The 24502-nt window shown below is 43.2% G+C and overlaps 1 protein-coding gene across 8 annotated transcripts in view; it reads right to left on the bottom strand.

The window, feature by feature from the left end:
- dbn1 (drebrin 1) overlaps positions 1-24502 on the bottom strand; it is a 118659-nt gene that overhangs the window by 2686 nt on the left and 91471 nt on the right. The window contains exons 2-15 of one of the 8 annotated variants that reach the window (XM_084374544.1): positions 20393-20448; positions 18202-18314; positions 16188-16277; positions 14334-14477; positions 14125-14202; positions 13695-13846; positions 12339-12396; positions 10687-10743; positions 10494-10608; positions 9165-9293; positions 3632-3757; positions 2970-3442; positions 2781-2880; positions 438-486 (exon numbers count right to left, since the gene is read on the bottom strand). In XM_084374544.1, the coding sequence (XP_084230670.1) occupies positions 467-486; positions 2781-2880; positions 2970-3442; positions 3632-3757; positions 9165-9293; positions 10494-10608; positions 10687-10743; positions 12339-12396; positions 13695-13846; positions 14125-14202; positions 14334-14477; positions 16188-16277; positions 18202-18314; positions 20393-20448 (1711 nt within the window). In that variant the 3' untranslated portion in view covers positions 438-466. The remainder of the gene's footprint in view (positions 1-437; positions 487-2780; positions 2881-2969; positions 3443-3631; positions 3758-9164; positions 9294-10493; positions 10609-10686; positions 10744-12338; positions 12397-13694; positions 13847-14124; positions 14203-14333; positions 14478-16187; positions 16278-18201; positions 18315-20392; positions 20449-24502) is intronic. The other 7 variants (XM_084374540.1, XM_084374543.1, XM_084374541.1 and 4 more) reach the window with 7 other exon arrangements.

The raw sequence follows: 24502 nt of genomic DNA, 5'->3' as shown, positions 1-24502 counted from the left end.
AACAAACTACAGCTGCCAAATACTTATTCAACATTATTTGTGTTATTTAAAAAGAGTTATGAGAATATTTTCACCTTGTTATTAAATATTACACTGATATGAGAGTTGATACAGGCTTTTATTTGAAATTAGTCATCTTAATATGTATTAAAATATATGAAATATAGATTTAATAATGTACTTGCAGTGTATTATTGAATATATCAAATGATATATTCCGTCTACACAATATTAACAAATACAGCAATTATTATATCTTACCATATACAATATATTATCTAAACCAAAAATGTATTAACTTGTAACATACGCAACAAATATTTTAAGAAATAAAAAGTATATATTAATGATGTATTATCAAAATGTACGTTAACTGTATTTTGTAATATATTCTTGAAGCGAAATTTAGTTAGTTCATTAGTTTATTTATGTTTTACCTCGAAAAAACCCCACTGAGAACGTTTCCTCATTTAAAATGCTGTTGAGCTGTAGAACAAAACAGTTCACGACAAACACAACAACGTGTTACAGCTAAAGGTTTGAATACAGGAGAAATGTGCAACGGAGTAAATACAGGAAGGGACGTAAAAACAATGAAGTATAAAGTAGAATAATTACAAGAATAATAAAAACAGTTAAAACCATTTACGATCAGAACCTGATGTTCGTCTGTTGTGAGAACTTTAAAGGTAGAACGACTAAAAATAGCATTTTATCACTGTATTTTATTTTTTTTCTTTATTTTGTCCCGTTTGTTTGTCATTTTTTGTCGCTGCACTTTATTAAAGCTCAATTTTTTGTTTCTTCTACTACTGCCCGTCTTGAGTTTTGTACTTGTGTCTTTTCCGTGAAACCCAAACAGCAACAGCTGCCTCAGGTTTACGGGAAAAAGGCTTTTCTTTGTTTTTATTCATGGGACATTTCAAACCGAACTGAACCGAGGTAAAAGCAGGTATTCAAACAACAGGTAAGCCTTACATAGCAGTCACTGAGGCCAGTCACTAATAAAGGCTGTACACCACTGAGGGAAGTTACAGAAGTTATCTCTTCTATAATGGCTCACTTGGTGATTTTTTAATCCACTTGGCTGGTTTATTGCCAGGGGCGGACTTACCATTAGTCAAAACTAGGCGGTTGCCTAGGGCCCCAAGTTCCTGAGGGCCCCATAAAAATCCTCATACACTTATGGTTAATACAGTTATTACTTATCTGCGCACATTAATTATGTTTTTGATTAAAATCCGCTCGCTAAAATGCAGCAGAATGCTAATCGTATTATGCGTGTGTCGGGCCCCCCCTTCAGTCTCCACTACAGTGGATCAGTCCATCTTACTGCACATGTGCAGAACGGATCCAGGAAGACGGCAGCAAAACGAAAACAAACGGCGCGAAGTGGCGAGAGAAGAAGAGGAGAGTATAGAAGAGAAAAGTAAAGAAAAGAGACGGATGAGAAGAAGCTGCCCCAGCCGAGCTGACAAGAGGAGAGAGAAGGAGGAAACAGAAAGCTGATCTCCAAGTTACAGGAAGCGACTACTGTCCTCACTGTACTACACTGGCTGCATGAGATACACCTCTTGTTTTTACATTTTGAACCTCTAAATATTTTTTATTAATTTTTATATGTAAATATTAGCATTTTAGCTCAATAGCTTCCAGGTCATGTGATCAATTGACTCAAAATCATGTTGGGATCACATAACTACACTGGCTGCATGAGATACACCTCTTGTTTTTACATTTTACATCTGTTCATAATTTTTTATTAATTTTTAGGCTATATGTAAATATTAGCATCTTAGCTCAATAGCTTCTCAATAGCTTTAAACACAGTATCTCTGCTTTAAATATCCCACATTTTTATTTTGAAAACAGGAAGTCGGTACACGCTGTAGCCGTCTTCTCCGTGTGTTTACTGTAAAGTCTGCAATACGGGTGCACTTGAAATGTTGGAGTGGCTGCGAATGTCGAATATCCAACTTAAAACTAACTTCACTGAAGTCTTGTCATGATGTATTTTCCAGCTGGCCCAAGACCATTTTTTAAAGAGTTTTGGCTGAAGAAGTCGCCCCACAAAGGAAGACTCTTTCAGTTTATCACAAATATTAGCATTAAATCATCATTTTGAGGGTACATGGTTTTCACTGGGCAGGAAGGGTTTGAATTATGTAACCAGCAACGTAAATGATGTACAGTAGTGGAGTAGAAAGTGCAGTATTTGCCTCTAAGATACAGCGGAGCAGACAAAACTGAAGTTGCTTGAAATCCTAATATGTCTACGTCAGCACTTGAGTAAATATACTTACACTTCACCACTGGGTCAGTGCCTTATACTGTGTTTGTGTGTTTGTTTTCAGAATGAGGGAGAGAGACAATGTGAAAAAGGGACAGGAAGAGAGGGACAACAGGTAAAACAAATAATACATGTGTATTCTGTTAAAACGTATGTGTCTGTATAATTGACCTGTTGTTTTGTGTGTTGTCTTCTCATTTCAGAGGGCCCCATGCCTGCCTTTGCCTTGGGCCCCAAATTTCTTAAATCCGCCACTGTTTATTGCAGTTCATTTAGTTTCAGTAAATCTGGATACTTCGTGAACTTTCACAACAAAAACCCATCAGGAAACTTTAATATGAAACATTTGAGCAGGAAGTTTTTTGTACGATTGAAGCCGATTTAAAATCTAAAAATTAAGCGAAATGGAAATAATATGTAAATGTTGGACAAGAGAAAGTGAGAGTAGCAGAGTGATGAGTCAACAGTCATTTTCAGACAGGTGTCTCACCTGGTGGCTTGTTATAAAAGACCGGTGCAGGTTTAGCCGAGGACTCCTCTGATTGGCCAAATTCGTCCTCCTGTGATTGGCTGAAGTAGCCCTCGCTCGCCTATAAGAGCCAAAAGAGAAAACAACTCTCAACCAATAACACGACAGAAGGCGTCTTTATGAATCAGCAGCTGCATTAACCCGTCTGACCTGAGTCCCTTCTTTCAGCAGCGTCTCCCCGTTGGTCATCAGCAGCTGTCCGTCATCCAGCTCCTGCCCCTCCATGGACGCGTGCTGCAGTGCATGCTGGTAGCTGAGGGTCATCTGGTCGGAGGCCGTCACGTCCACCAGACTGGAGGGGTCGTCCTCGGCGGCCGAGCAGAAGGTCCCGTCCACCATGTCATCGAAGCTGACGAGGGGCTGAGGCTTACCGCTGGCGGTGGCGGTGGCTGTGGCGGAGCTGGGCGGGGCGTTGTCACCCATCAGGTCCACCAGATTGGAGGTCTGGGAGGTGTTGGGTGGAGGCCCGGAGCTGCTGTCCCACAGGTTGACCAGGCTGTCCGTCCCGGCGTCCCACGGGTTGAAGCCGGCGGAGTCGCGGGCCTGCGGGGCGACGCTCTGCACCGGCTTGGAAGGTGTCGACTCCTGGACGGGCGGTTTCTGCTCCGGCTTCGACACCGAATCTGACGAAGGAAACAAACACAACACCAATTCATTTTCAATATCGGTGTTTGAGTGTTGATGTGTTTATTTCTTTATGGTATTTTTGAGTTTGTAACTTTGTTGAAAACAATAAGACGCTGCCACGGATGTATTAGAGGAAGAACGCCACCAGACCGGAGTGCTCTCTTGGACTTCACTTTCACTCTTACCCCACTCGTCTCTGCTGTCCTCGTCCTCCCTGTTGAAGTCCTCTTTGATGGGCGTGGTGACTATTTTAGGAATGGGCGACACGGCGGCCATGTTGCGCTCTATGCTCGCTTCGTCGTCATCGTCCCCTACAGGGACAGAAGGGACACAACGACATCGAAAAACGGTACAGAGCAAAAGTCCTCGCCCAAATCCTCCTAGATCAAGAACATTTCACTCGTACACCAGAAGTGTTGAGCTAACACAGAATATTGATGCCTCGCTTACAAATCGAGAAACTATAATAATCTGTTTTAAAAAAGGTTTTTCTTTGATTTTAACTTGAATCAAGTGATGCTTACAAGAAGCTTCAGGGCTGTGAAGTTGTCACAGTCAAATCCTGTGTTACTTCAACACAACAACATATACAAATGAAAGTAATCACATCATCAGCAAACAGATGCAGTCACTGAGCCTGTTTCAGACCTCTGAACCTCCGCTCATATCTCAAATACTTGAGATCCCAAAAGTTGGTAACGTAACTAAGCTGTGTCAGACGGGCTCCTTAATCACATTAAAAGTTTTGTTTTGATGGACTTTTAATCTGTAAGTGTCGAGCAAAGTAAAAGATGAGCTCTGTAACGTCTGAAGAGCAATCGAGACTCGTGAAATACGATCTGAGATGAGAACTGAAGTTCAGATTTCATCTATTTAAACTCTATAGATTTAATTTTAGCCATGCTAGCAGCTTCGCAATGTGTCAGTCTGTGTCGACCATCAAATGGATTGTCATGGAATGTAGGTCAGATATTCATGGTCACCAGGGGATGAACCGTAATGACTTTGGTGGTCCTCCAACTTTTCTTCTAGCGCAAACATAAGGTTCACATTTGGGGTTTTAAGTAAAATGTCTTGACAACTATTGGACTATTGGACAGATTGTCATGAAACTTGGTTCAGACATACATGGTCCACAGACGATGAATCCTAACGACTTTGGTGGTCCTCTGACTCTTCTTCTAGCGCCAACATAAGGTTCACATTTGGGGTTTTGAATGAAAATCTTGACAAATTATGTACAGATTGTCATGAATTTCTGTTTAACTACATGCAAGTGAGGTGACTATCTGAAAACAGCAGTGGCGGCTCCTCAAGAGGTTAGCGTAGCTGCTATAGCATAGATATAGCAGAACTGGAGAGCTTATTTCAAGAACAGCACTGAATTCTTGATGTTTTTGCTCTTTTGTTTTCACCTGACTGACTTCGCTAAGACTTTACATTTTCATGGTCCCCTCAGGATGAATTTTAATATGATTGGTTAATTTGTCCAATACTTTGATTTATGACCAAATACCTGCAAAACCGACAACATTCCCATCAGCCTCAGCTGCTAGCATGGCTCTAAACTCTTGGCTTTGTTGCTGTGTCTTATCAGGTTTGACTGACATTTGTTTGAATATCATGAGACAGAGCCTGGAAGTGAGCGACTCGGCAAACTTGTCTCTGAATCGGAGTGGAAGACGTGACACTACAGACAGAGGAAGTAGTAACGAGAAGAGCCGAAGTTAGTCAACACTGATAAATAACCACAAGTTGTCACCCAAAACAAGACGCACTATTACAGATATAATCCAGCAAGTCATGAAACACTCATCAGACATTCATTAATATGCCATCAATGTATGCGAACACATTGTGGGTGAGTCACAGTCACAATGTCGACACCACATCCAGCAATTCAGCTCGTTATGACAAACATCAACACAGCGTCAGAGAAGCACTTCCACGCCACTTTTTCTCTGATGTTAGATGATTTCATGCTCGTTGAAGTCAGACGTCCTGTTCGCAGACCAGAACGAGATTTCCCAGAGGACACGAACACAATGAAGCACAGATGAAGAACAACAGAGTCACTTTGCCTGGAAATGACTTGAGCGATGTGACCCTGTTAAAATGACAAATCACATCCAGCTCAGCGGAGGCTTGCATGGGTGGGTTTTCTCCAGTTCACCTGGTGGTCAAAAAAACCCTCTAAAAATGGAAACCAGTTTAGGAAACAACAACCCTTTAATACTGAAGTAAGAATTGGATTTATAGAGAACTTTTTCATTGTTGTCAGCTGCCACTAGGACAGAGATGAACTGGTAATTTCTCCACCCATCATAATATCTGCCATTACTGCACCGACACACATGCAACAACACGCTGCAGATCATAAAGGCGATCTGCATGATTTTGCATAGTAACTGCATAATTGCTGACCATTTTCCAAAGCATTTTCATACGTCTTTAAAGTCATGAGTCATCCACTAATTTTCTACGTTTACACCTTTACTGGTGTCGAGGCATGCATGCACGTAGTTTTGTTTTCCGTCCAGGTTTTGAGGTATTTAAGTCAATCTAAAAGTCAACAGTTGGGAAAATTTGCGTCAAGCTAGAATTGTTGAAAATACTGAACTCAAGTGAAATATTCGCATGACGTCGTGTCGCAAAAGCCTATCGGCGCTTGCGTTCACACTGACGTCATCACGTTCACGTTGCTGATGTCCGGAGATTCATGAACAACAATGGAGGAGAGGATAATAATCACTAATCGTGGCCGTTTGTGGACACACAGAGCTGAACGATTACACATCTACTCATACCGAGACAGGACACAAAAGGAGCTGCTGTGAAGGGAAGCGAGCTAGAAAGTCAGACTGCCTGGTAAGTTTTGGAAATACGTCTCAGCTCAGCATAGCTCTGATCGCTCCGAACTCCATTCAGGAAAGAAGCATTTTAAGAGTTGTTTGCTTGTCATCTGGCCGACAGACATGATGAAGCATGAATTCAGGTTTTTTACAAGGCGGCATTATGATGTTGTTGTTTCAGCGTCCTTCTGATCAATTTATTGCAGTCGGATCACAGAGAAATCTCTTGGTTTTAGGTTCATACCGATGTGATTTCAACGTGTTTTCCGGTAAGTCTGTGAGGGTTTGGGGCTATGTCCAAATCGTGAAGTGCATGAGGGCTCTGTCACGGACATGTTGGCGTCCTAACATCTGACATTTTCTCCTAGAAATGATTCTCTACTTGACTACAGAAAACTAATGAGCTTAATAAAACGACTGACTGTGTTTCTATTTGTGTTCATGTGTACTCCTGGTTCTTGTTTTTAAAATAAATAAATAAAATGAAACGTCACATAGTGCTGTCCCACAAGGTTGTGACAGATATCTCAAAACCTAAAGCCAATACGATGTGAATGAATAGATACAAGAGATCAGTTTGTCAGCTGACATTTTTTGGACAATAAAATTTTGTCGCCGAAGTTTATCAAAGGAAGGTAAGTCATCTAAAAACACAACGTTGTGTGCTCTGGAAGTTGGTCTGCAGCGATGTCAGATGGGCTACCACAAACAAAATCACAGCCTCTCTAAACAGACACTGATCGACTCCACAGAGGTCGAAGGGCAAAGATCCACATTCAGTCGAACAAACACCGGTGGCGACTGACGGACGGCTCGACGACGTCACACACACACTCGTACGCAAACACTCACAGGTTGGTCAGTCGGTCAGGATTAAAAGCAGCAGCAGGAGCAGTGTGTGTTTGAGTGTTTGTGTGCAAAGAGGTGATGTAGTCCAGGATCAGAGGAAGAGGAAGAGGAAGAAGAAGAGGAAGGAGGTGGAAGAAAAACCAGTGAGATTCTGTAGTTACAATAACAACCTGTATCCCTGAGAGAAGCACAGTTAGCTCGTTGCTAATTCAAACCAGAAAACATCAGAAAAAACAAACATTCAGGAAAATAACTCGACATCAGCAGCTGACTGGACGACATCTAAAGGATGAAGACTGAGGGGACGACAGACTCGACATCTACCACACAAACCGACAAACAGCTTTATGGTTCACGGCCATAAAGGAAAGTTTAGGAAATGCTAGTGTTAGCCTGTTAGCTACTGGCTGAAAGGAAGGTGAGTTATGGAGAGGTTTGTAGAAACTACTTTAGCTAACAACAAGAAAAAAGGTTTAAAATGAGTTTGTTTTTAATGAACAGACACAGCTAGCATGCTAAAAAACACGTAAAGTCAGATTTTGATGCCTTTTCTGACTCGATCGTTAAAGATTCTTCCTCTTTTTTAGCGTTTGAAAGCTGCTGGTGATAAATGCTACATATTTTTAGTCATTTTATATTTTTCTTATTGTCAACAAATCCCATGAAAAGACCAAACCTTCTGTAACAACGAACAAATATAGTTTTGTTTCTAAAAATGGGCTCAATTTCTTTAATCTTCTGGCCGTTGTGATTTTTTGCCGTCACTACTCAACCAGAAGTAAACAGTGTTTTTGTCGGGGACTATTTTCAGCGGTGGATTAATCCACATTTTGTGCTCTAGTGAGTATTTGTGGACGGTGTGTGTGTGTGTGTGTGTGTGTGTGTGGGATGGACTCTAAATAAGCTGCAGTGTGTGTGACTGATGATGATGATTGACGTGTTGTTATTAGTTTATGACAACAGCGGAGCTCGACGGCACCGAGGAAGAAGAGATATCAGGCTGCGATACGCACAACACTTGTTACTGGATACACTCACATGTTGGTTGTGGTCTTTTTTAAAGGATGTCGACAAGAAGAAAAACATAAAACATCAGCTTCTTTAGATTGTTCGGTAAAGAAGTCGCAGGGGGAGATGAAGGTTGTCGGGGGCGGAGGGCAGGGTCGGGGGTGATCTCGTCAGGGGGTTGTGAGGTGATTTTGAGGGTTGGTGCGCAAATGTGTGTTTGTGCTGCTCAGTGGGGTGAATGATGAGAATGAAGAGCTACGACTGAGAGGATGAAAATGCATGTGGACTAAAAAAACTGAGGCAGCATATCTACCTGCTGCCGTCCTGTCATCAGGTTACACTGGATTGGCCGTACAGCGATTTTAAAATGTGTTTTTTTGATGGTTGGTGCCGTTAATTCATACCGGAAACAAAATACTTGAATCAGTCTAAATAATAAAGTCTCATCTGGTTCTCGTCTGATCAGAATCAATCGGTCTGATTCTGATCCACTAGCCTCAAATCTCACATCTGTTTCTGTTTGTGAAACATATTCTGGTTTCGTTAACTTGTATAAAATCTTATTCTGGTTTTGAGAACGAGAAGAAACGGACCTCAGTCTTATTCTAAACGTCTCTTCACCTCTCAGAGGTTCATTTGTTCAAATCGCTTCATCAAACTCTGTTAACGAGTCTTGTTACGTGAAGGATCCTGTTTTTGTTTTGGAGTAAAGTTCATCAGAAACTAAGATGATGTTTGAATCACGTACACAAGAAGCAGAATAACAAGATTACATGTGTTTTCTGAGAATGATCAACACCAGAATAAGACTCTTTGATATTGGCGTTAATGTAAAAGTACTCGAGGGTTATTTAATTGTTTTTAATCCACGTGCAGTTTCGTCCTCTGCTACTCTAATTTCTCCACATGTGTGGAGGTGCTGGTGTCTGGGGGGAGGGATGTTCGACCAAGCTGCTGGTGTCCACCGGTCTTCTTCTTCTGCTGTGTCTCAGTTATGTGCTGTACCTACCGGCTGCAGCGGCGGGCTGCCTCCGTGCGTGTGGCGGGGTGCGGAGGGGCGACTCACCCCGGAGCGGGGGAGTCGGACTGGGGCTGCTGGGACTGTGCTGCTGCCTCAAGAACGGGCTGTCCAAACGGCCTGGCGGTCGAGGGGGAGGGGAGGGGGGACGACACACAGCCACACACGAAGATTCAAACACACACACATGTAACAGAAGACACGAGGCGACGCAGCAGGACAGAGAGGATGGACGAGAAGACAGGACGGACAAGAGGAGAGGGAGGAGGACAGGAGAGGTCAGAGTCGAGACACAAGAAGAAGTTCAGCCCCAGAGGAAAAACAGTTAGAAGCAGAAAAGGATTGTGGGAAAGAGTCCCGTGGAAACCCCCGTGAAGAAGAAAGAGACATGGAAGAAGAAAAATGGAGAAATCGGAGGAACGGGTGAATAAATAAACATGAGTGGAATAAGAAGGAGTGAGGATGGTGAACACAAATGTGGAGTCAGATGAGTGGAAGAGAAAGAAAGAGAGAGAAAAGAAGAAGAAGAGAGAAAGAGAGAGAGGTTAGTGTTGCTGTAAACACCGACTGACAGCATGCAGTTAAGCAGAAATGAAAAGCTGACAGAGTTTTTTCATCCTCAGGTGTGAAACTGCATATTTCTGTAAACTCACGAGTCTGAATAATGAATCCCAGAGACATGAACATTAAAATTAAAGAAGCGAACAGTGAAGACAAGGTGCATCCCAAACATCTGCCACTGGAACGAGTGAACATAGTTTCTTATCTCACTCTAATGTTTCTAGGTGATTGTGTTTTATATATACTGCTGACAAAACTTCATGAAGCAATAAACTTATATAAAAAACAGCATTGCACTTTGATTTAAGAGAGAAAATCCTGATTCTTGACACCCTCCTCTGTCACTGAGACTCTGACTGACGCTGCAGACGAACAACGTGCAACAATAAAAATTAAAATCATAATGACAGAAGAAGCTCAGCAGTAATCCAGCGGTGAGAGAAGAGACTTGGTGTTTTATTTCTATTCACCAAACATAGTAAATCTGTGAAGATGAAACATGTGAGTCGTGGATCTGAGGAAGCAGCAGAGGAGATGTGGATTAACGTCAGATGTAATGGAGCCTCCCTCCGTCTCCTCCTGGAGCCTCCTTCACCCCACACTTTCTTTCAAAAGCTTTCTTTTTCTTTAAATGAAAAGATGAACGCAGTGTTCTCGCTGCTGAGACGATGTTACATGCATGTACATGTATTTTTTGTGTATTGGGAAAAAGCCTCGGACGTCAGAGTTTCTGATGAGAAGATGATGTAAAGAGTTTACCGGTCCTGTGGACGGAGACGGGCGAGGTGTCGCAGCTGATGGTCATGGCTCTCTCCTTCTGCTTGAAAAACTCTCGCGGGTTTCCTGACCGCTGGGCGATGATGGCCTTCGCCTCCTGGAAACACAAACACACACAGTTGTTTCCTAGTTTCTGTCTCTGTGGTGTGTTCTTCCTCTCGTCTGTCAGACTCACCTCCACCTCAGTTTCCTTCTTGTCCAGGTTGAGGTCCTCGATGCTCGCCTCTGCTACCTGCAGAGAAGAAGAAGAAGAAGAGGACTGAAGCATAAAGCAAACAGATCACAAGGAGGAAAACAATCACAAGAAGCCACCAGCGAGGGGCGACAGAGACCAGTGTGTTTCAGTTACATATGTACAGGAGCAAAGATCAGAAACACAGACGCACTGCAGCGTTTGCAAAACTGCCATTTTGTGGCAAATAACTGCCAGAGAGCAAAAACTCATTATAGTTATTTATAGTTATTTCTTATTTACACTTTTCTGCAAATAAAATAGTCAAAAACAAGAACTTAGGCTAAAAAACCATCCTGATCAAACAGCAAAATGCATAAAACTACATAAACCTGCATAAATACCAAGTTTAGGGCTTAAAAAACTGCAATAAACTATATATTACTGGATTTGAAATCTCATTGGCTACTTGACGCATCAGTCATCCTGAGGCTGGTGTGTAAGTGAGAGGAGAGGAAGACGAGAGAGTGGGTCTCCTGTCCACACGAGCACTCATTGGCTGTTATAGGCTCTAGGGCGGGCATAGAAGCTCCTATCAGCTGTCAATCAAACGGCTGCCGTCTTTTTAAGCTAGATTTATTGCAGACCTGCAGACACCCTGTTAGAAGACGCATTTAAATGTACATCTCATCCATTTAATTATTTAAAGTTTGTCTCTAACGAATCATGAACTGCCTCTTTGTTCGCTGCAGTTTAGCATTTTATTTTTCTCATCTTCATTGTGTTGCAGCTTTTCACTGCCTTTGTCACACGTCCTCTGTTACACTCTGAGTTGTGTGTTTCGCAGTCTTCAATAGTCCCATTGTGTTTTTACTGTTTGTGTTGCGAGACAAAAAGATCTGGACTGAAATAACAGTTTTTGTGCTTTCTTTGGCATCTCTCCTGTCAACAGACGAGCGTTGAATGAGTCTTTTTATATCAACTTTTGCGTTGGTAGAAAACCACCGCAGCGGTTTCCTCCAAAACACACTTAGCTAATGCACAAAAAGCTGCATACGAGCCGAACTGTCTGGACGAACGGCTCCACGTTTCATCAAACAGACAAAGAGGTGTGATAGGTGTGTGAATCTGCATGATATCTACGACACAATGATCTCCTTCTGTTGTGTTTCCCCTCGTCCGTCAGTAACAAACGGAGCCTGAAGCGTCTGAGCGAGTCGTTATAACTGATGTGTGTGAACTCAGCAGCAGGACGCAGTTTAAGATGTTCGGGAGATTAACTGGAATATCAAAACTGCTACGACGCAGCAGGCAGCTGATTACAAGACGCTCCGATAGTTTTAATGTCTGCTTGTGAAAATAAAGCACACACACACACACACACACACACACACACACACACACACACACACACACGCACAATGAAGGCTTTAAATTTCTGTAAAGCACACACAGCGTATAATCGCTCTCTTCAGAAAACAAACCACCGCCGTCACACACACTGTGTCCTCTGTCTGTGTCGTCTTCATGGCTGTTTGTGAGGAGAAGTGTGTGTTTGTGCTGGTGCGGTCTGATCTCAGTAATCTCAGGAGTTGTAATCTAATTACTGATTTCACTGGAAACAAAACCAAAACAAACGAGAGGCGGAAACTTACGATGGTGCTCTGGTTCCGCAACCTCTCTCTGGCCTCTTCCTCCTCCAGCAGCTTCTTCCTGCTCTCACACACACGAACACACACTTTCAATGATACTTTACCAGGTCCAGCAGGCGACAACCAGGTTTCACGACACGATAAAAGGTCAAATCGTTCTCCTAAATTTCTACACAGTTCTGCTAAGAGCGAGTGCATGTTTGAGGCATTAAGAGCTTCATTTTCCGACCATACGCCATCGTGATCTTAAATAGTTTTTGGTTTCTCCTGCTGGTTCTGGAGCTTCTTCAAGAAACAGTTCCCCAAAAAAAGGAAAATTCAGTCATTATCTGTTCAACCTCATGCTGACGGAAAATCGGATTAAGTTTCTGCAACATTTCTGGAGCTTCACAGCAAATCAGTGCTGCAGCGTGCTGCTGAACAACTGAAGCAGCTGGAGACTCGATTTAAAATGTTAAAAAACAACATAAAGAAAACATGAAACGGCTCCACGCAGCCTGATAATCAAAGTCTCCTGAAGCCCTGAGATCCCAAAATGATTTGAAAATACATTATTTACACCCTCGACGTGCGGTCGAGCTCGTGCAACCTCTTCAGACGGGGTGCGCTAACGCTTTTAGCCTCACAGCTACAGTGAAAAACTTGTTTTCAAATCAGTTTGGGGTCTCAGGGCTTCCAGAGACTGTGTGGAGATGTTTTTTTCTTTTTCCAATAGGTTTCTTTTTTAACATTTTAAAACAAGTCTCCAGCTACTTCCTCATGCTGAAATCTGATTAAGTCTGCAAAACATTTCTGGAGCTGCACAGCAAATCAGTCCTGCAGCGTTCTCTTAAACAGCTGAAGAAGCTTTATTAAAAAAGAAACCTATTGGCAAAAGAAAAAAGCATAAAACTTCTCCATACAGCCTCTGGAGGCCCAGAGATCCCAAACTTATTTGAATACAAGTTATTTGCGCCCTTTTTAAAGCTGAAACCTTCACTATAGCTGCTAAGCTAAAAGCGTTAGCGCAGCCCGTCTGAAGAGGTTGCACGAGCTCCACCGCACATCGAGGGTGTAAATAACGTATTTTCAAATCATTTTGTGATCTCAGGGCTTCAGGAGACTTTGATTACACTGATCGAGCTGCGTGGAGCCACTTCATGTTTTCTTTATGTTGTTTTTTAACATTTTAAATCAAGTCTCCAGTTGTTTAGAAGAACGCTGCAACGCTGTGAAGCTCCAGAAATGTTTTGTGGACTACAAAACTTCACCTGACTCGAAGAGAGTCTTAACTAATGATGGTTCATGAGATGGATGACTCTGCAGAAATAGACTGTCGAATCCATCGGTACGGTGACGGTCGTGTCTCCTGTTCCTCACCTGTGCTCCTCGATCTGCTGCTCCCTCTCGCGGTACCTCTTCTCTCGGTTCTCCTGCTCTATCCTCTCCAGCTCCATTCGCTCCTCCTCGTAGCGCTGCCGCTCCTCCGCCGCCTTCTTCTTCTCCTCCTCCTTTCTCAGCTCCTCCTCACGCTGGAGAGAAAAAGAAAACGTGAAATGTCCGAGGCGATCGTCTTCAGATGTCCTGTTTTGAGGCTGGAAACAGAATAAGTGGCTCTTTTGCTTTATAAATGGTTTATTGACAATGAACTGATTGATCTAGTTCTGATATCTCCAGAGTCCTGAAGGCGACGCAGCCGGAGGACGCAGACGTTCGACTTTGTTCTTCACTTCGTCTCAACACAACAGGCGTTCACGTCGACTCTGATCCAACACTAACGACACTAAACGCTTCTCTGCGTCACGCTCACCTTGGCTTTCTCCCAGAACTCCTCTCTATTGATTTTCTTCATCTCCACCTCGGCGTTGGTCTTCTCGTACACCGTGCCCTGCATCAGGAGAGGAGACAGAGACGCTCTTCTTGAACTATTGGGAGCACCGACTTGGTTTTTAAAAAGGTAACACTGCAGTTTCTCCACTGTGAGTGCTGCCTCAGTGTTGCTGCGTAAATAAACCGTACCACCTCTCCGTGTTCTTCCTCGCGGGTTCTCAGGCGGCTCAGGACCGGACTCGCCAACGCCGCCGTCCCGTTGGTCAGCCGCTGCCCGATGGCTGACGGGTCGATGTCTTCCACACTGCTGGCGTTGACGGTGACCTCCACCCCCTGGAGAGAGAGAGAGAGAGAGAGAGACAGTCAAGAGACACCAGCAGATGTTTGGTTTCACTGGTCACAGATCTTCTTCAGGCTTCACATCTTTCAACAACGTCATCGTCAACAGACACAAACTCATGTCGTCACACTTTAGACTCCAGAAAGATGAAAACTTGTTTCATAACCTGCTGTGAGAGTTTTCTGTGGAACAAGAAGCTACAGCGAATTAAACCTGTGGGAGGATCAGAGAGAGAGTGTGTGTGTGTGTGTGTGTGTGTTACAGTGCATGACTAATACCACCTCTTTTTTTAAGTAATCTCTCCGAGCAGAATGAAAATCCTCTCACTCACTGCCGAGTGTGTGTGTGTGTGTGTGTGTGTGTGTCATACTCAGCAGTGTGTTCATACCTGTACACCTGACTGAGTGTGTATTTTGTGAGTAGATACAAAGATCAAGATTAAAGTCGAGGTGACGTTTTTATTTGTTCTCTCTCTCCACGTGAGTGTGTGTGTGTGTGTGTGTGCGTGTGTGTGTGTTGAAGTGTCATCATTGTAAGTGGCAGCACTCTCTCCCACACAGCCATCACACCGACAGGGTTTTCAATTAGCCCTTTTTTTTGATTGCATACACGTCCCACCTAAAAAAAAATCTTCTCGATCTGTTTAAGTGAACGTTGTGTTTTGAACATTTTTGGCACGTTGCCGTCAGACAGCCATCAACTGTGTAACGTCTGTATTACTACGCACAACAGTGATGTAGTGACGGCAGTTATTACTGCAGGTAACACACCGACTAGAGATAATCAACTCATAAAACCCCACATCACAAGATCCAGACAGCAAAACATCAGGAAGGAAGAAGAAGAAGAAAGAGAAGAAGAGGAGGAGAAGACGACGAACAACAACAACAAGAACTAGAAGAAGAAGAAGGAGGAGAAGAAGAAGAAGAAGGGGAAGAAGAAGAAGAAGAAGAAGAACAACAAGAACTAGAAGAAGAAGAAGAAGAAGAAGAACAACAACAAGAACTAGAAGAAGAAGAAGAAGAAGAGAAGAAGAAGAGAAGAAGGAGGAGAAGAAGAAGAAGAAGGAGAAGGGGAAGAAGAACAACAAGAACTAGAAGAAGAATAAGAAGAAGAAGAAGAAGAAGAAGAAGAAGAAGAAGAAGAAGAAGAAGAAGAAGAAGGAGGAGGAGGAGGAGGAGGAGGAGGAGGAGGAGGAGGAGGAGGAGGAGGAGGAAGTGTGTCACTGCCTCTTTTGACCTCACGTCAAAGACTCAAACGATCTCTCTAACCAGCGTCTCTTGTCTTCGCTGAGTGGCGGTTCGTGTTTGTGTTGCACGTTTCATCACGAGGCAGCTTCAGTTCATCGATTATTTAAATCTCCCGACGGGATCGGTCAGGATCTTATTTTAATAAATGTTCTGTGTGCCTCCACACAACAAAACTCTCACACGCAGTTCAGCTAAAAGTTTTCCTCTGTCTCTGTCTCTGCTCCTCTGGAGAGTTTCCTCTCTCCTGTCAACTTTACAGCTGCTTGAATGGTTTGTTTGCTGTTTGCTGCAGTGAAAGCAGCCGAACATTTTGACTGCAGGACTTTGTGTTTTAACTGTGTGGTGTTCGTACGTGTACACAGGTGAAGGATCTGAACAGACAGGTATAGATGGTTTTACTTCCAGAACCAAACGCACAGACATCAACATGGAGTATCATTAAACGTGTAGTACTTTGGTGGTGCTGACCTGGAAGAAGTCAGCGATGGTGGCGACGTGGCTGGCACAGGCACACTTCCTGGCATCCGGCACGTCTTCCCCGACCTGAGAGCGGGAGAAAAAAGGGGGGAGGGGAACATAATAAAAGTTAGAGAACAAAAAAAAACAACATCACAGCCGTCGACGTGTTTCTTTTCTGTTTTTTCAGATCCACGAGGAGCGTCTCCTCCTGGTGTCGGTCTCATCAGGGCCTCTTTGTTCGGCGGTGGTCATGATCAGTTATTGAAACGGTCGCATCATGTGATTCAGTAATCACGGCTCATTCACGGCGACACAATGCAAACACAGCAGGCAGCAATTACACAGAGAAAGAGGCAGGAACACGTCTGCAGCTCGTCTGAGATCATAGCAATTTATCTCTCAATAAGAACAAGTGATCACTTAATCTATCAGACAGACTGAAGAGGAAGAGGAAGAGGAAGGAGAAGGAGAAGAGGAGAGCTTTAATATTTTGCAGTTCAGAGTTTGTGGTACATTTTGGTACAGTTCAGTGTATTATTAGTGTATTTTGTTTCATCTGAAGCACATTTTTGCACACTGTCCATTTCTGGCCCGGTCTGGCCCGGTTTGTTCTGGTCTGGTGCTCTTCTGGCTGTTAGTGTTGCTGTGCTGCATGATGACGGACTCCTCTGGCTCTGATCCCGGCCTCTCTCTTTAAAAAACCCCAAATGTCTCGTTCTTTCTCTCTCTCAGCCTCCATTCACTGCAATTACCGGACCTTTCTATCGCTCTCTCTCCCTTTTTAACACCGTTCGTCCTCTCAGACGTTCAGTTTATACAGAACTAATCCTCAACGGCAAACACGACGAGCAACATAATGTTCCTGCTGAATGTATCTGCAGGGTGTTTGCTGACGTATCTCTAGTTTACCTGCAGGATGATGACAGTTCTTGGTTTTTATGTGCTGGAAACATCGTGGTCTTGGTTTGATATTGAAAAAGGTCGACAGTGACAAGTTGTTAAATCACTGAGCTGCTGACACGTTAAAGTGTGTACGACAGCGTATGTGAAAAAAGCCGTACGAAGCTGCATGTAATCTGATGTAATGCCTCCAGTGATATCACACAGTGAGTGAGTTGCATTGTGGGTAATGTAGGCACCAGGTTTTAAAAAGGAAGAAGAGTGTGTGGAGTAAAAAAGGTGATATCTCTGGTGTGTTTGATCATTTGTTTGGTTTTGTCTTGTTTTATTTTGTAGATTATATCCTCATGTGTTTTGTGTTACGTTCCACTTCCTGTCTTTGTCTTTTTTCCCGCCCTTTCTCTCCTCAGCTGTGCTATTAGCGCACACAACGGTGCACCTGACTGGACGAACGGCAATCGATGTACCTTCACTCGTTGTTGGTTCGTTTCACCTGCATTTGCTGCCTGTGTCCTCTCGTTATCTTGATTTGTACTTAGGTCATTATTTGTTCTGCTCCTGGATTATCCCTGTTCTGTCACCAGCCTTTTGATTTCTGGATCTAAGCTTTATTTCATTAAAGCTCGCTGTTTGTTTTTCTGTCTGCCAGCCGAGGTTTCCTGCGTCTAGATCCTTTAATGATACACTGTAACACCATCCGTGTTAAAGGACTTCAGTGCTGCACCGGCTCGTCACAACCTGAAACACCTTGATAGATGTATTTAAATGAACTCTTTAATAAAACAGCAGGTACAATAAAAGTAGACTTAATAGCAGAACATTGGTTCTGGACCGCTTCAGACCGTACGGGTGTATCTGCGGCTCTAAACTGCTGCGGTGACCTTCCTAGCTGAGGCTGCAGCTCTGTGATTGGACGATGAAGACGGAGCATCACTGCCGCGGTTCTTCCTGGTTAAACAAATGGCTCAATTAAAAATGTGCTGTGACCCTTAATGACTCTGGTGCTCTGCTGTTATACCTTCCAGGATATTTCAGTGAGTGTGTGTTGTGTGTTGCGTCATGCAGCGCCCGTCTCCCCTCGTCTCCCCCCCGTGACCCCGCGACTCACCCAGTTGATGAGGATGTATCGTGGCAGAGCGGAGTTGGGCTCCTTCAGGCTGCAGAAGCCGTACATCACCCTGCCGTTGTCAAAGGTCAGTGTGATCTCTGCCAGACCGCCTCCTGCGACACACAACCACAGATCTGAGCACCACTAAAGCACAACGACAGTCACGTTAATGTTTCCGTCCTCTGCAGGGACGAGCTGTGGACCTCCAAACACACACACTGGTGAGAGATGAACAAATCAATCAACTCATGGAAGAAACTAGAAAGCAACCAGAGATCAAATACTGTGACTCTGCCGAGACGAGACAGTCCTCGAAGTCCTGTCGGTTATAAGCAGCCCGGTCGCCAGAATACAGTGTTGGTGGTATATGTTTCTGCAAACCACGGATACGTTCACATTCATCTCGTTCACTTTATACGAGCTGACTGTCATGCTGTGACGTGGAGCGGATCGTAGTGATTTTAAAGCCAGAGGCCACTGTTCGAGACGGCATTTCAACATTCGTAAGTGAGAAACCAAAGGAGACATCGAGACGTCTTCCAGCGTGTTTGTGGCGACCAAAACGTGATCTTCTCCGAACTCTTACCTAAACTAAAGTGTGTTTTGTGCCTTAACATGACCAGACGATGAGCACAGAGTTGTGCAAGAACTGAGCGTAAAGCAACATAAAAAATGTAAAGTAACACGTCAGTGATTTGCAGAAACGTACATCGCCAACATCTAATGGCGGGTTGGTGTCCTCATCATTATCATCATTCACATTTTTCAGGATTTCTTTGAAGTTTGTGGACAAAACACGACATTTGAGGACTTCATCTTGCTTTGAGAAACACAGATCGACATTTTTGTTACCATCTTTAAACATTTCATAAACTAAACTAACTATAAAATATAATCCATTGTGACAGATTAAAATGGCTATAAGCTGTTTGAATGAACAAAAATGTTTTTTACATATTCATACTGTACATCAGTATATACAGCAATATAACTCAGACAGGGTCCATACTCCAGTGATATTTTGAATGTAATGTTTTTACGTCGTTGTGCTGCTACTATCCTTCAGTAGACGGCCTGAATACTTCCTCCACCACAGTCTGCAGCAGTGAAGTCATCCAGGCCGACAGTTTTATGCCTCAGTTTACGATCTTGTTCTTCATATCTCAGCGTAGAGACTCATACATTTGCACAAACATGACTGTGTGCTGCTGGTTCCCGCTCTGAAGAGGCACATCGATTCCTCCGAGGTTTACAGTTCGGTCCGTCGCTGCTGAAATATTCACACTGATGACATGAAGGAAGAGGCTGCTGGCAGACGAGGCTCTTTATCACGCATCGCTCCAGCATTAGTGATGCAGCCACTTTCTCTGTAGTAGCTCCAGTTTATTCCCCTCATGTGACGTGAGATCCCACATTCAGGATTTCTACATCGGTGATCGCATTAGACTCGCAGAATGAGCCGTGGTTCCCATCAAAAGCAGATCAGACGTCCTGTTCTTTCACTAAACCTGGTATGTTTGTGAGGACGTGAGGCTGGTGTTGCTCTGGATTTTAATATCGTCAGAAATGTGTTAGTCGGTCTCGTTTTTCTGTCTGCGACTCTCAGCTCAAAGCTCATTTGTTCCTACTGAAGACTTAAAAACAGCTCCCAAATATATAGATTCATTTTTAGCTAAATAGGCTCAGTTATATCCTCAAATATGGAGAAATTATCTGAATAACGTGTGAAAAACAAGATCATTTTGGTTGAAATCGGTGAAAAACGGCATTCCTGTGAATTTACTCACAACACAAACCATGATGCAATGGTATTACTAGACGATGTTGGTGTGTGTGTGTGTGTGTGTGTGTGTGTGTGTGTGTGTGTGTGTGTGTGTGTGAAATTGAGGCATCTCATTAAACTGTAATGATCATGCAGCGCGTCATTAACTGCAGTAATAATGAATCCAGCTCTCTGACAATCAGCAGACAAAGGACGTGATCATTTTTTGCCCCAAAGCAGCAGCAGAACCTGCAGAGCTCATCAGAGATTCACCCGCCGGGCTGCAGCAGCAAATTACAAACCCAACACACGTGATGCCAACACGTTAACGGGCAGCCATGTTCATTAAAACATGAAGGGGATAACAGCGAGACGTCACCACCGGTGGAGATTAAATCCTGGAATGAAGACAGAGAAGCTGTGACGTACCTCCGGATGAGGCGAGTGTCAAATCATTGCTGTCGTCCTCATATGTGTACAAGGCCCTGCAAGACAGAGAGACACAAGTTTAACCTTCATGAACGTTGCAGGAGCATGTAGCTGGTGATCATAAAGGCAGAGAGAGCAGAAAACAACATATTCCAGATAAACGTCAAACAGTTCATCTGCAGCCATTCTGACAATCAGTTAATCAGTTCAGCGACTCGGAGTCGAGTCACTGAGAGACACGAGCGCTTCGAGCTAAATGCTAACATCAGCGCGCTAATACGCATGTAATGTTTAGCAGGAAAAGTGTTTACCATGTGTACGATCTTAGCATTGTGCTGACACAAACAATACAGATAATGTACTTTTCACAGTGAAGGTAATCTGAGTATCCGAGTAAAATTCGTCAATATGATGAAGGAAACTTGTTCTGTGATTTATTCTTTACGTCTTCTGATAGAAAACAGAACTGAACTTTTCTCATCCCTAGTTAGCACGCTAACATTTGCTAATTAGCACTAAACACAAAGTAATCTTAAAAAGACTTCTCAAGTATTGACTTAAAGCGCAAAGCACCATTGTTCCTAATACAGCCTAGAAGAGACGCTAGCATGACTACAGTCTCATCACTCGTCCTACTGTGACTTTTCTTGCACACCAGCTCTCATGAGCTCTTTCGTGCCGTCACTACATCAGGTTCCCTGGGCGGTTCATACTGGCCCAAAATAAACTGCATTACCCAGGGGGCACTTTGTGACGCTCCCCTGTTCCTGGTCTCACCTGCCTGTCGCCATTAACGTTATATTAACCTCACAGTGACGCTGGCCCGGCTCCAAAACAACATGAACACAACCGAGCTTTCATCGCACTGCACACTAAAGTTAGTGCAGACAGTTGGACCAGAGCCAAAACCTCTCGAGTGCAACGAACAGGTAATTCAATCGTGTTGAACGCTTCTTGTGGTTTGGAGGATTCGACATTGTTGGGTTGATAAATAACATTGAATACACAGCAAAGGTTGCTTGAAACCCGGCTGATCTGAATGACCGGGCGATAAGACAATGAGATAGAGGGCCTGTGTCATAGTTTGGGGGAAGAGCCTTCTTATCCAGGACCGGCAGAAATCTACCTATCTATCTGTTAAAGTTATATTTCTGTCCCATCTAGATTTGTCTGATTCACCCAAGGAGGGCGTTTCCAATTTCCTAAAGAGTGTTTTATTTTGAAAACTGACCGGATGCACTGTGTGGGACGCTGGTGGAAACTTGAGCATCGACTAGAACGGCCGCAATCAGCTCCGGCAACCGTATCACGGCCATGACGGTCCCGGAGGCATCGAGGGGATAGTGTAGAAAGTTAATTGTTTTATACTCTTATTAATGGAGATGGTTGTCCCCTTGTTTGAACACATTTATGTTGAAACATCAGTAATAACTCCTCAGTGATCGTTAGCGCAGTGATTTGCGGATCCACACGCCGACGTGTTAATAAGAGGAACACTTGCATTTAATTTTTTCCACTTCCTCCACTGATTTTACATATATTTAGCAGACACTTGACCCAAATTGACTCACTCTGAGTGCATTCATCCACTACCATGTATATACAGCAGTGGTGCTACATGAACAAGAGGTCGACGTTATCAGAAACTGTAAGTGGATCCCTCTCAAACAAACTGTTCAGTGCTGCAGAACAAAAGCTTACAAGTGTTTTCCCATTTTAAACTCCATCTCTTCTGTATCAACACGTCGCCAATGGCAGGATTTTAAGACTGATCTGTCGGTAAACGCTGCAAAGCTACGACGAAACACAACCGTGCTGCTTCAGACCAACACGTACAAACCAACCTGACCTCAGATAACAAATCAGCTGCCTCCTGAGGACGACGGACGAGAGCAATACCAGAGGTCGATTTCCGCTTGTCACCAGAAACAAGTGTTACAAACCTCCTTAGGATGACTGATAGAGCTGCTTTATCTGCTCGAGTGTGCGTGTAAAACAGATTACTCGGCTTGATTAATGACCGCGGGAAGCCTTCGGCTAATTGTACCCCTATAACCAAGTCAGAACCCTCAGAACAGAAGTGAGAACCGGACCAATTATTTTCACTTTCTGCTCTCAAACTTCTGTTTTTCTCACCATAACAGCTGCCCTCTCAGTTTGACCTCCGTCGACCTCTCCATCATTGTCATTGCACAACACTCAGTACATTCAGGCACGTACAGCAAACACCCACTGCATTATATAAAATCTATTATATGCACACACACACACACACACCTCTGACCTCTGTCTCTGAGGTCACGACGAGGTGACAGAGATTACAGTTTAGCCGACATCTCCAGATTAAACCAGTTTGACCTTCAGCTTCATGACCCTGCTGTAAAATCCATTAACCTGCAGGTCAGAACAAATTTACTGCAACAATACAGCCACGTTTTTCTCTTGCGAAGCTTTCTGTGGACTCTTGATTGTTAAACCTCGAGTGGGGAACAAATGGACAGTTTGTCCTCAGGGTTGTTAGTGAAATTGAAAGGGTTTATCCTCTGTATGGTGGCCTATTTAGGACATCTCAGACTCAGCGTGCTGAAAGGTTGACTTTGTTAAACTCATGTCTGCAAATGGGGGCTCTCAATTAAAACAAAAAAAGATGTCAGCAGCGTGCGATCATAGAGTTGTTGTCTTCGTTGTTAAACATCCACCATTGCTGATGAAAATCTACGTTACACACTACGTTTTGTCGCGTTCTCCATCCTCCCTCACTCTCCAACTCAACAGGAGACCAAATAAAAACATACCGTTAGCTTAAATAAAATAAAATGACACAACTCGACAAAATATACAGCAGCAGTCTGGTCGTTTATAGACATTGTCATGCAGGAATGTTACATATTATATCTGTACTCAGGCTAAACTATACTTTATAGATTTCATGTATTTCCACTCTTAATAACTCTCAGCTAACCCTCCCTGATAAATATTAATTAAATCGAAAAATGACTATTCAATCATAATGTCTTGTGCAGCTTTTTATACACATACAGGCAGTATCCAAGAAAGATCATATTATTTACTTTAAGTCAAAGCAGCACCATAAAACATGGCAACAAACAAAGCTATTATGAGCTGCAACCTGCGCATTTTGTGAACCCAATGAAAAACAGGCTCAATAGGTATCACACGAGGATGGAAAATTATAGCAGAGCGCATAAAATATAGAAATATTAGCAATTTGTTTGGATCAGAATAAACAAAGAAATGCAAAAATGATTAAGTTTAGCTCCGAGTTCAAAGATTCATAATAACAAAGAGACGTTTACGATATGATTCCTGATATGTTGCCTCTGATAACGATAATATCACGATACAGCGATTCTGCGATAATCGATACATTGCGAGACAATCATCTAGAGATACATCACAATATCTGTGTGCTGCATGTTTTAAAAATATCGATATTTGGCGCCAGCGTATCGAAGTATCACGATAATATTGCCGTATCAATATTTTGTCCCACCCCTACATTTTAACGATTTCTGAATTCTGGGTGAGTCGGCATTTAAACGACCCATATATAATGTAGCGGAGTAAAAAGTACAATATTTCCGTCTGAAATGTAGTGAAGTATTAGTGTAAAGTAGAATAAATGCAAACAGAAGCCGAGTAAATGTATTTAGTTACTCTCCACCACAGGTAGCAACGCTCAGTCGGGTTTGATTCAATCACTTGACGAGCGGCATGTGTTTCAATCACCGACCATCTGCAGGGTCATGTGGAGTTAAAGAGGATTTCAACATGTGCTTCCAGTTATTAAATATTATTTCTGTTCTTCAAAGTCGACATGATGTCTGAACACGAGCCGGCATGGACGAGAATCAGGGAACTAAAACTCTCCCTGAATGAATAAAAGGTATTTTTGGCGTTCGCTGTGATCACGACCGCCTCTCCATCAAATCACTGTGGAAACTGAAAACCAACAGGAGGAGACGGCGATCAAAATGGATTTTTCTCCATATTAAATTCATGCTGGGATTGAGGCTAGAGAAATTACCCTTTAATCTATCAGGGTTTAAAAAGGAGATTATAAACCGGAGCAGTGCGCACTGTAGATTA

Source organism: Pagrus pagrus, assembly GCF_965226575.1.
Source record: "Pagrus pagrus genome assembly, chromosome: 14".
Lineage (NCBI taxonomy): Eukaryota > Metazoa > Chordata > Actinopteri > Spariformes > Sparidae > Pagrus > Pagrus pagrus.
The sequence above is the reverse complement of the archived record's forward strand: the minus strand, read 5'-3'. Positions and strand labels throughout refer to the sequence as shown.